This window comes from Manacus vitellinus, unplaced genomic scaffold (assembly GCF_001715985.3).
Source record: "Manacus vitellinus isolate BGI_N305 unplaced genomic scaffold, ASM171598v3 scaffold_44_pilon, whole genome shotgun sequence".
Lineage (NCBI taxonomy): Eukaryota > Metazoa > Chordata > Aves > Passeriformes > Pipridae > Manacus > Manacus vitellinus.
In genome coordinates, this window is record NW_021940565.1 from 2,499,664 (window position 1) to 2,511,630 (window position 11,967).

General features: G+C 48.5%; 1 protein-coding gene across 2 annotated transcripts in view; it reads right to left on the reverse strand.

The window, feature by feature from the left end:
- Positions 1-20: 20 nt before the first annotated feature.
- The window catches only part of SCYL3 (SCY1 like pseudokinase 3), a 16,416-nt gene continuing 4,469 nt past the window's right edge, over positions 21-11,967 (reverse strand). For both annotated transcript variants that reach the window (XM_018079074.2, XM_008933902.4), the window contains exons 3-14: positions 11,512-11,697; positions 10,736-10,849; positions 9,930-9,986; positions 9,138-9,240; positions 8,458-8,569; positions 8,026-8,103; positions 6,493-6,632; positions 5,562-5,749; positions 5,082-5,253; positions 3,103-3,246; positions 1,811-2,523; positions 21-474 (exon numbers count right to left, since the gene is read on the reverse strand). In XM_018079074.2, the coding sequence (XP_017934563.1) occupies positions 412-474; positions 1,811-2,523; positions 3,103-3,246; positions 5,082-5,253; positions 5,562-5,749; positions 6,493-6,632; positions 8,026-8,103; positions 8,458-8,569; positions 9,138-9,240; positions 9,930-9,986; positions 10,736-10,849; positions 11,512-11,697 (2,070 nt within the window). In that variant the 3' untranslated portion in view covers positions 21-411. The remainder of the gene's footprint in view (positions 475-1,810; positions 2,524-3,102; positions 3,247-5,081; positions 5,254-5,561; positions 5,750-6,492; positions 6,633-8,025; positions 8,104-8,457; positions 8,570-9,137; positions 9,241-9,929; positions 9,987-10,735; positions 10,850-11,511; positions 11,698-11,967) is intronic.

Consider the following 11,967-nt stretch of genomic DNA (forward strand, 5'->3'; position numbering starts at 1 on the left):
AGGCACATTAACCAAGGAACTCAGTGTGACTTTCATTTATTGTCAGCAGTTTTTCAGGGCAGGGATGAGCTCTGGAACAATCACTTACACCACTCTTGGCCTCCAGTAGCACGCCAGCCCCATCCCACCCTTCACCACCATCCCGCTGTTCCTCTCTCCGGGAGCGGTGGCACGCACCACAGCTGGGCATATTGCTTGAGTGCAGGCCTCACCCCTGCAGGTTTTGGCACAGACTGGGAAGGAGCATCCATGGCAGGAGCTCAGGTCCCCCGGGCTCTCGCTGGCTGTGCAGCAAGTGCCTGCCTTCTGGCAAAAGCAGCACTGAGGTACTTATCCATGGTACTGGGGAAGCAGCGACTCCTCGCACGGGGTCCAACACACCACAAATTGCCTTTGTCTCCTTCCATCCCGTTACCAGGTTGTATCATCTTCCCAGTTCAACTCCTCTTCTTCACCCCAGCCTGTAGCTTCAGCCTAGAATCACATGAAGTTATCAAACATTAGGGCATGTGGACTGTACTTGTGTGCTTAGCACAGCCCCAGGAGCCAGGCAGGAGCCTGTTTGGCTTGGGATGGCAGATCATTCATCCACAATGCCAAAATGCCAAAAATAAAGTGCCAGTAGTTGCAGTTTTTGGTCTTAAAGAACTTTAAGCTACAACAGGAAACTCCTTAAAGACAAAAACAAACTTAAGGGGTAGAGTCTCACACTTCTTCCCTAAAATTAATGCAAGAACTGTTTGTACCAAAACCACTTTCCATTAAAAAAGAATGCTATAAATTAATTATTTCTTTCCCCCCAGGAAACAGCCATTTTCCTGCTGTATTCTAACACTGACACAGCACTGACTGCACTAGTGAGTGACTTTCCTCCCTGCCCCACAAAATGTGGTTGAGATCGTGACAGTGCTTCTGTCACAGGACGCTGTGCCATTTTCAAATGTTGTAAACAACTGCAGTTTACATCTCAGGCCGCTCTCCTCCTGCTCCCTGCTACCCTTGGGTACCTCTCTTGAGGCTGAATGAGCAAAACAACTTAAGTCAACACCTATTCCCTAACAAAGGGTACACAGTCAGGTGGGAGGGTCGGGAGTCTTGCCACCCCTGCTAGGAAACAGCAGCAGTCTCTGGAGTCTCCAGGAAGTGGCTACAGGGATTTACCTGATTTCTTAAAAAAAAATAAATAAATTATAATCCCCTTGATTCTCTGAAATAGAGAAATGTTTCAGCTATTCTTCCATGAAAATACAGCACCCAGAAAACTTTACTCTGTAATCCAGAGGTTCTGCTTTTCTGGTTTTTAATTGACAATGCTTTTAGGTTTTCCTAGAAGAACCAAGAGCAACAGTAAGTCCTGAGCACCCTCTGTGCTTGAAAGGCCCTTCTGCTGGTGCTGGGACCATGCCTATTCAGCAGCCAGGATCCAGCCTTGTTAAGACTCTCCCTAACGAAGTGTAGGATTCCTGCATCCAGGATACAGCAACACAGAGTAAAAGCTGGAGTTAAAACTCCTTAGTCAGTACTTCTGGTAGTGTACAAGTTGAGTCCATTCCCTCACTCTTACTTAACACAGCCCTCTTGCTGCTGTATGAATGGCCCACTGAATTCCCTGGTGCCTGCTAAGGCAGAGCTCAGCATCCTGTAGTCACAGGGAAGGACTCACCTGTAGGGCCTGTGCCCCTGATCCCTGCTCAGGTGTCCACCACCCCACTAAGGGGCTGGCTGGTGCTACAGCTCTGTGTGTGCTGTGTGGGCTTTGGGATCCTCTCAAGGGTGCAGTCACTGACACCCCCTGCCTGGAGCCTCTTACCTCAATCCCATCAGCTGCTGCAAATTTGGATGAAAACAGCACGTTCTGGGAGGCACCCGAGGGACTGGGATCGACTGCTTCTGTTCTGGCCTCAGGTAAAATCAGGAGAGCAGAAGAAGGTTTAATGTCTGGGATCATGTCAGCAAACCAGTCCAGCTCAGGGTCTTGCACGGGTTTCCTCTTCACTTTGATCGTGAACTCTTCTCCCAGGCCGTTCTCTGATGAAGACTTCAACCTCTCCTGAGAGGTTGGTTTTGGCAGCACAGTTTGTTCCAGTTGGTCCTGGTGGTCCCACTTGTCATTGTTCCAGCTGTTCCCAGGGCAGGACTTTGTGGGGGGACTCAGTCTGAGGCTTTTGAATTCCTTACTCAGTTGATGGGTACCTGGCAGAGGCCTCGGCCTTCCAACTGCATCAGCTTGTGTCACAGTGAGGCAGTTCCCTGAGGGCAATTTAGGACTGGGGCTCCTGGGCTCAAAGTCATCCCAGGGCTTCTCATCTACATCATGATCAGCAAAATAAGGTCCCATACTGCCCTGCAGCTCTCGGGGCTGAATTTGAATGTTCACAGTTTTCTCAGTGTCTGTCTCCTCTGGCTCGCTCCAGTCTGGCCACTCCTCTGCTGGCTTTTCAGAGGTAGTCAAAGAGCTCCTGCTATTCAGTGTAGTCATGCTTCCAGGAATTCCATTCAGGGAGGGCTGAGTGCCTTGCTCACCTGGGGAAGACAAAGATGTTACATACTCATTTCGAGAGAGCAAGTGCAGAAACAGAGTTGTCCCTAAAGCTCCTTGAGATCACGGGCAGCACCTGGCATGGGAACCAGCCAGTAAGTGGCTGGAAAGAAAGCTCTCAAATGAGAAAGCCTTGACATCTTCCTGCTTGTAAAGGAGGGAATTCACCTCCAAGCCCTGGGGCAATACACTGCCAGCTGATGAGCAACAGGTGACAGAAAAGGCCATGGAAGGAAACAGAGTTGGCTTGGCCTGTCAGAATGAGCTGACCTGTAAATCCAGGGTATCTGCTGTGATATCTGCTGTGAGGGGGGTGAAAGCACATCACAGAACCTGCCCTAAGGAAACAAACTCAAGGCCACACAGCCAGTCTGTGTACCTCTGCTTCCCAGACAGCCATTCCCTAGGATGTCAAGGGTCACACTCTCCTTCCATCACTGTTGCCTTCTGTGGTTCACTGAATCTTTCACATCAGTACATGGAGAAAACTAACATTTTTCAAGCAACACTTAATTTGTGGAACACTTGACTTCCAAGAAGGAAGCACTAGGACTAGGTTTTACCTGTCTTTAAAGCCAGGGGATTGTCTTGTCGCCCAGAAAGCTTCTTGACAGGTACATTTCCAGAGATGGGGAACAAGCTGGAATTGCTCTTCAAGGGCCGGGAGGTTTGATTTCTCTGATTGCTCACAACGTGACTGGGGGAATCTGCCAGGAGAAAAGAAAAGGAAGGACACAAGTCCACAAGGTGTGTTGTCAGTCTTAGCTTAAACTCCCCCCAGCGTTGGAATGTTCTTATTTACACTGAAGCCTGGCACAGCAATCCGACAGCTGCACCTCCTGATCCATGGATAACACAATACTCCTCTGTTCCTGCTGCCTACAACTCTTGCCAGTACAAAGTTATGGCAACTGTACATGGTCAGTCTTTGCTGAGATGTTCTTTCAAAAAATACACAATGAACAAAGTGATTATGATCAGAGCAGATGCTTTAAAAATGCTGTCTGCCAGCTGGCTGGATCCAAAATCCCAACTGCTGCACTCCATGGCATCACAAATCCCCCGGTACCTGCCTCTTACAAAAGCACTGCACTCAGTCACGACAACTCCAAGCATAAACAAACTCATGACTCTACACAAACCCTCCTCCATGCCTGGGCACAGGCACAGCAGCTCCCAGGAATGAGAATCTCTACCCTGAAGGCTGCCCTCCTGTCACACCTGAGGTGAGGGGGGGTGGTGGGCAGTCAAGGCCATGCTCTGGAGCTGCCCAAGGCATGTTTGAAGGACAGTTTGGCAAGCATCCAGCTGCAGTTCATGCTGGGGAGCTGCAGGCTCTGGTCAGCAGGGGTGCTGAGTCACCTGGGCCGTGTGGGGCCCTGTTGCCACCACCTCAGAGTGGCACAGCTCAGGCCAGCGCTGCACCTACTCCCACAGGGCTCACCTGTGTTCCCAGCTGTGCCTGCCTGGGCTGGGCATTACCAGTGCCACCAGAGACACGAGGCCATGGCACTAGAAAGGACTGCAAGGAACAAAGAGAACCCCCCCCTCCCCACAGTGCCCTTGATAAAGGGCACATCCTTTGAGGGGCTTAAGCACACAGCTCGTTAAGCCTCATGTGTCCAGCTTCTAGTGCTGCTTTTTGCAGGTTATCACTCACTGCTGAGGACAAAGGTGGGTTTTTTGTTGTTTATCAACAGTTAAATCTAATTTTAAATATATTCTGAAAAATAAACCTGGTTTCCACATGCAATCCAAAGGGGTTTATTTACTACAGTCTACTAAAATGATGTAAAGAAACTAATGCAATGAGCCATCCACAGATTTTAATAAAGGGTGGTAGCTGTCAGTACACACACAAACAGGAAGCAAACATTTATACTTAAATTGATCTGTCATGCATTTCATTTGGTCTCTGTGTGTCTAAAGTAGCACAAGTGCTGATTCTTCCCTTCAGTTACAAACATCCTTATGTTTCAATATCCAGAAAAGCTTTCCCTTAGTATACTTGGTTCCAAGTTATCTAGCAGGTGCAGGGGCTACTGTCTTCACTTGGATTAGCTGAAAAGCCTCCAGAGAGCTGATAAAATAGGGAAGTTCATATTCCTTTTCCAATCTATGAATAGAAATTGGGGGAAGAAGGTGAGATTTACTATTTTTAAAAACAGGAAGGACAAAGGGAATATTAAAACAACTGTCTGTATAAGTCCTTTAGAAGGGCTCTACAGTTTTTCCACCAAAGACAAACACACACTCAAACACTCTATTTCCTTTCTCCTTTACTTACAGGGATTCTTAAGAGGAGATTTAAATTTTCCCCCATATATTTCCTATATTTAAAATACTTTTATGTAACCCTTCTTCTGATATCAATTCTGTATCTACAAATAGCACCTAACTTAAAACTGAATTTTGGCTGCAAATTAGCTTTTTCTGCAATTAACCTGTCACCAGCAATGGATTCATCATCCAAGAAATTCTGCCTACGCTGCTTGGACAGAACGGGCAAGAATCCCAAGGACACAATGACCGTGTCTTTTACCTTCTGGGGAGAGATCAGCAGTTTTCATGAAACTTGGTGCAGAGCTTTTGAAAATCTTGGTTCTCTCTCCACCTACAACCACTTCAGGCCCGAGCAGGGACACGAGCACTGCCAGGCTGTGCAGCGTTATCGCCACGATGGAGTCGCTGGTGTCTCGAAGGCCCAGCAACACCTGCAGCAACAACACAGTGATGTTACCAACAACAGCAATTCTGCTTTTTCACCGCCCTCCCCTTTAAATGTTACACATTCAAGGTAGCACATTTCATTTCTGACCCCCCCCCCCAGCTCTCAGGAGATGGATGTAGCATAAAATCAGCCTTCAACTTCATGCTACAAGCTAAAGAGGGTGGCTGATCCCAGTGCCTGGATGGGGCTGGACCAGATGATTTTTAAGGTCCCTTCCAACCCAAACCATTCTGTGATTCTATGAAACCCCATACTCTAGGATATACCACCTATAGGTTTGCTGTTCCTAACCTGTGGCAATATGATGTTTTTCAACTCCTCCCGGGAGAACAGCTCAGCGTAGGCGTGGATGTGGGACAGCAGCACCATCCGGACGTGCTCCTCGTGAACCTCAAACAGCTTCAGCAGCACAGGGATGACGTGTGCCTGGAACAAGGCTGGTGACAGGAGGCAGCTGGTCTGGCTCTCTCCAGTTTGCTCTAGGGAAGAAAGGTGGAGATGGGAAAAGGCTGCTTCAACAAGGAGAGACAGCTCATCCAAAAGCTCCTGACTGAGAAACCATCACAGGTGAGGGTGACAGCGTCGCTCCACTGCCAGGTCTGAGGCTGTGTCAGCTGCCAACACAGCTTACTTGTGTCAGAGATGGGAGGGAGGGGAGGAAACAGTGCCACTGTCCATTGCTCCATGGCCCTGGCTCTGAACACGGAAGGTCAAACAGTCTGGAGAGAAGCTTTGCTTGACTGAAACACCAGTAGCTATTTAAGACTTTAAATAACTTTTAAGCAACTTTAAGAGAGGGCAGGCAAAGAGCAGGAACAGAGCTAGCTGGGGACAAGACACAGTGAACACCTCTCACAGGGGAAAGGAGAGGAGACTGAGTGCCCTTAGAGGTGAACGAGTGCAGGGACAGAAGAAAAAAGGGCAGGCAGGGGAAAAGTGAGAAGAGGGATATGCAGTGAGACCCTAGGGTGGCAGGGTGGGGTGACACATAAACCTGGGAGAGAGCCCAGGCCTTTCCTAATTCTTCTCCCAGCATCAGCAGAACAGTGGAAAGTACTGCAAACAAGGAAGCACAGATAACTGTCCTTTCCAGTTCTGTATGTTACAGGATTTGGTCTGGTTAAAGAAACACCACTGTTCCCTTGATTCAATGAAACAACCACTCTGAGTCCATTCCAAACTTGTCAGTAATAATTGTGACGACAAAGTATTTAAAGGTCACCTTTCTTTGGGCCCAGCAGATGAGGAAGAAAACTCTTGACAGCTACAGGTTCTGCAAACACGAGCTGATTGAGTAGAAGAGGCACCAGCCGTGATGCTATCAGCTCCTCTGACAAGCCAGCCACCCTGTCCAGCAGGAATCTGCATTCCAGGAGACAGCAATTAGTATCAAGGCAGCTTTCCATGCATTTATGGCTGATTCCCTTACTATCACTTTCCCCTTTTTGTGTCTGACTCATCTCCTAGAGACAGTGACCCAGGGCAGCCTCTCCCTGTGCCTGGGCTCTGACCTACACGGACAAGGCTCTGCTCCTGCCTGGGGCTTCAGGCAAAGATAACACAGACCAGGAGCCAGAGCCACATCCTGTCAAACCCCACACCCGGATCACAGGCTGGCACAAGCACATCCAACTGGCACAGGAAGCTGCTGGGGCATCAAACTGCCTCAGAGCTGGCACCTCCCATGAAGAGCTACAGTCAAAACTGCAGCAGGGAGCCTTCCTCTCACCCCACACCCTGGTGCATCACAAGAAGTTTCCTACTGCTTTGGGAAAGGCTGTTCTACCCACCACCCAAGGGAAGTTTCCCTTGCACAAAGGAATCCCATTTTGAAAACACTTCCATCTGATGCATTTTAGAGGTGGCCAGAAGAGTGTGGAATGGGTTTATTTATTTATGCCACAAAATTTAATTCTATGCAACTGCTTGTGGGATTTTTGTTTTTAAAATATCATGAACAGTTACTGCTTTTCTCTAGGCCTGGAGGAGATGAAGAGAAAGGTGCACATGCTGTGAAGGCCCCTCTGCCTGATAAAGGGGCAGCACTGCCCTATCTTGAAGCCAAGTGTTCATTCCCTCCCTCAGCAAACACTGCTGACACAGAGATAGTGGGAACCGTTCTGAATGCTCCTGCTCAGATCCCCTTTCTCCTCTTACTTCTTCCACTCAAGCCTCAAACTAGGGAAAAACAAGTGCTGGTGGCCACAGAAGTATAAAACAGGCAGGAAGATAGCTCTGTAACAACACCAGGGCTCTTTTACATGGAAAAAGAAGGAAAACCCAGCTTCTCCCCCTTTCAGGCCCAGGTAATGCCATGATAACACAGAAGGTTCCCTTACAGAAAACTTCTTGGGGAACAGCTGGATTTCCTGCAAGATGCTCCATGACTGCAGCCAAGACACCCACTACAGCTTCAGCCAGGCAGGGCTGGCACCACAGGATTAATTCATCCAGCAAGTCTTATTGCAAACTCTCTGACTGGCAGGCACGTTGCCCAGCAGGTACTCCTCCCAAACACCAAACCACTCACAAAGAACTGGGAAAGGAGGAGGTGAAGAGCTTTCTCTTTGATGCAATTGTTACTTTGCCTGGAGTACCCAAAATGGTACAAAGCAAACAAAGTTCTGCCAAAGCAACCAAAATCTGCCAGCTGAGGAGGTACCTCTAGGCACAAGCCCTCCCAGGTCCCCCCCAGTCCATTTGGCAGAAGTATGTCTGAAACAAAAAGCTTCCAGATTACACTTCGTTCACTTACTTGAAAAACTCAGTTTTTTCCTCCTCAGACTTTAGTGTTAAGGTCTTCAGAAAATTCACAACTTCCAGAAAATCATTCCTAAACACAAAGACATAGGTTGGCAAGTGATGCTTAAACCATCCACAATGAAGTGACTGCAAATCCCCACCATTCATTCAGCAGAGGGAACTACACAGAGGGAACTACACACCATTGTTGATCTGGTGGATCAACAATGCCAGCGTGGAGGTGAGACCTGAAAGCTGCTGCTCAGCACCTCACTGGGAAGGCTGGTAACAATTTCTTAATTTAAGGAGTCTCTTTGTCAAAGATCCCTGTAAGAGACAGGGATTAAATCTGCACTTCCATCCTACACCTTCTCCAAAATAACACTCTGCAAGACAGAAATAGGCAGTGTCAAGACCAAGAAAGGCCTCATACTCCTGTCCTTACCTGAAGAACTCGTGAGACAATAAGCTGGACAGTGGTGGACGACACTTTGGGTCTGGGTTTAGCAGTGTGCAGCGCAAGGTTTGCTGGAAGCTGGAGAGAATATCTGCTGAAACTGAAATCCAGAGCACCTACAGTTAGATTTCTCTCTCAGTGCTGAACTAGATACCTTTAGGAGTCCCCCACCCTCCCCAAAATTTATTTTTCATACTAATTTATAGCAAAATTGCAAAGGGAAGGGAAAAATAGCACTTCCATTTCTCTTCCTAAGCTGTCTGGCCGTTGGGGCTCCAAGGAGTGCTACTGTCCTCCCAAAAAGCTTCCTGCTCCCTCTCTGCTGGAAGGTGGCAGCCCCTGCTCAGCTGTGGCACTCGAGACCCACGTGCCACATCCACACCCCCGGGAGAGGAAGCTGGTAGGGCAGAACCAGAGCAGGTTTGGGAATGCTTGTGGCACATGGGCTGGTGACCTCCAGCCACACCTGACCATGTCCAAACGCAGGAAAAAGGGGAACACAGGAGAAGCCAAGGCCTGCATTTAGCCCAGCAAACACAAAGAACAGCACTGGCCACTGAAGCCATGGCACTGCTGCCAGCTGCCACAGAAGGTGAATGGCTCGACACACACAAGGAATGAGCCACAGAGGCCTGTCCACAGCAAAATGAACAGGTGTCATTCCTCACCCTGGTCATTGAGGACAGTCAGGAGATTTTCAACTGTTGTTCCAAAGGCATAGGCATCCCTCGCGTGCCCGTAGCTGCTGGGCAGGATTTTGAAATCTGCAGACTGAAAATAAACCCAAAAAAATCAGCAAAGCAGGAACTTAATGAAGTACTTGGTAATTTCCAAGAGTGTCTATTCCCACCCCCTGCCATATACAGTCTCCAGTTCTTTTTATAGCACCAAAGCACACCCTGTAAGTAGAATATTATGCTAAAAAAAACTGCACTGGGGAATTTATAACCCAAAGGAGCAACTACATCACAATGGAACAACTCCTCAATGGATGCTGGCAGGCAACAGCTTTCAGCATTTCTATGGAAACAGGTGATAATTAGAGAGTGAAAGAGTGTTCCTTCAGCATAAGCAACTCCAAGGATTCTCAATGGGTAAGAAGTGACTAATGGGTGGAAAAAAGGCTGTTAGAAGAGCTCCATAGCCATGGGACTGCAGTGATCTGGGCAATCTCAGCAACTACTCTGTCATTTTTGCATGGCTTTGGTGACTTCGAAGCATTAAAGCTGCAACACAAAGTGTTGGAAAAATATTCCCTCTGCCTAACACCATCCCCAAACCAGGGATGGGACAGAAGAGGGGAAAAGGAAATGTCAGCTATTATCCAAGAGTCACTTCCATGCCATTTAGGCATAAGGAAATAAAACATATGAATGCAAATATATATCCTGAACATCACACTTTTTTATTTGTTGCCAGCAGGACCTTCCTGGAGCAGGTGCTGTTACTCTGTTACTCACCATCTCCTCGCACGGGATGCACGACTGGTCTCGTACGGACCTGACCTGACAGAGGAACTGGAAGGAGAAGAAGAGGGACATGAGCTGCCTCCCTCACTCACCTGTGCCAAGCAGCAGAGCAGGGTGTCCCCACGGGCCAGGGCTCAGGGGTGGAAGGAGGTCTGCCCCTGCCCCTTCCACTGGCACCCAGGGCAGGTTGTGCTTGGCTCTGCCAGAGGGGAGATCCCAATGGAGCAGGTGGGAAGCACCAAGCTGACAGGAAGCAGCTTCAGGGCCTCACAGCCAACTCGTTGTGAAGGGTTTGTAGATCCTCTGGGAGAAAAGGCAGTGTGCATCTGTGACACAGTGCCAGGCTGCAGCAGGGACTCTGCACAGCAGGCAGCAGGAATAAACCAGGAATTGTTCTGCTAATATGCAGATAAGATGCCAGCAGCAAAAGCTAAGGAGGCATTTAAATTATTTTCCTTATTGATTAATTTAAACCTGGATCTTCCAGCTTCACACTAAAGCTTTTTTTTTTTATAATTTGTTTTTCAGTAAGTCCAGAGGAGCAGAGATTTCTCTCTCTTCAGCCAGCAGTGTCCCTTAGAAAAGTATCTATTTTTGGTTAATGGGGAATTAATTTGTGTAGATATTGTAGTTTATAGTTATGGTGTCCTTAGAGGAAAGATTCAGGACAGAGCTGGAAGTGAACCAACACACTTAATAGTGGAAGGACTTGGGCCTTCGTGTTCATAGATGGCCAGTTTCCAGAGGCCAGGAATCCTCTCTTGGGCATCTGAGGGTGCACTTGGCTTGGCTCTTACCTCTGGGGTGGCTTCACTGAAGTTACAAACTGTTTCCATTCCTCCCAGCTTCCAGTGCCCATCCTCACTCACAAACACGGATGATAAACAGACATTGTTATGTGTTAGGTTTCCCTAGAACACAGAAAAAAAAAGAATAACAGACTTGGGATAGATGGAGATGTAAAATCTTAACGAGTGTTAAGTAGATGCTGTGAAGGGCTGAGGGAAAGCTGCCAAAAAGCACAGTTCCAAAAGTCCTCTGGGATTTGATAGGTGACTAGCAGGTGCCAGGCAGGAGGACCAGGGGTTCAGAGCAGACAAAGACCTGATTGTCACAGCCCCTGCAACAAAACTGTAAATCCAGGGAAGTTCTCCAACTGTGAACACAAAGCCCCAGAGCTACAGTCTGAGCTGGGATTTAACTGCAGTCCTGGACAAACACACAGTGCTCAATGAGGGGAGCAGTGACACCAATCTCTGACACGGGGTGACAGCTGTAAACAAATGCCAAGGCTGAGCAATCTCATCTCCCTAAAGCAAGCAGCACTGCAAGCAGATTCATGAACTGAGAACTGCTTGCTTCCTTACTTCCAAACCCCACAGCACTTTCAACTACCCTTCCTCCCACAAAGCAGCCGACGATTTTAGCAGTTTCAGCCTAAAAGAACTGTGGGGCACGTGCCTGCTTTTTGGGAGGAATCAGAAATGACTCGCCCAGACAAGCCCAGGTGCTCTCCTGTCCCATTTCATCTGCCTCCCTCCAAAGCCTGCTGGCTGCTGCCAGGGGTACCTACCCTGTCATGGAGGAAGATGAGTGCCAGCAGCACATCGTAGATCCCTGCACAGATTTCGGCAGAAGAAAGTGTCTCCAGGACCAGCTCCAGAGGCTTCACCCGCTCTGTAACCAGGTGGATCCCATTTGCTTCCACGGTGCAAGAGAGGAAGCGCAGAAGGCAAGGATGGCGCAGGGTTTTCAGGTGCTTCCAGAAACAAAGGCATCTGTTAGAGCTCACCTGGGGCAGCTCCTCTGGCTGCAGAGCTCAGTCCTGTACTCTGAGCCGTGTTTCCTCAGTGAATTTAGACAGCCCATCCCTGCTCCTCCCCAAGCACCCAGCACACTCACTCACTGCAGAACTTGTTATAATACATTGAAACAGAGTCATAGAAAGGCTTGGGTTGGAAGGGACCTTAATAAAGATCATCTCATTCCACTCCCTTGCCATGGGCAGGGACACTTTCCACTAGGCCAG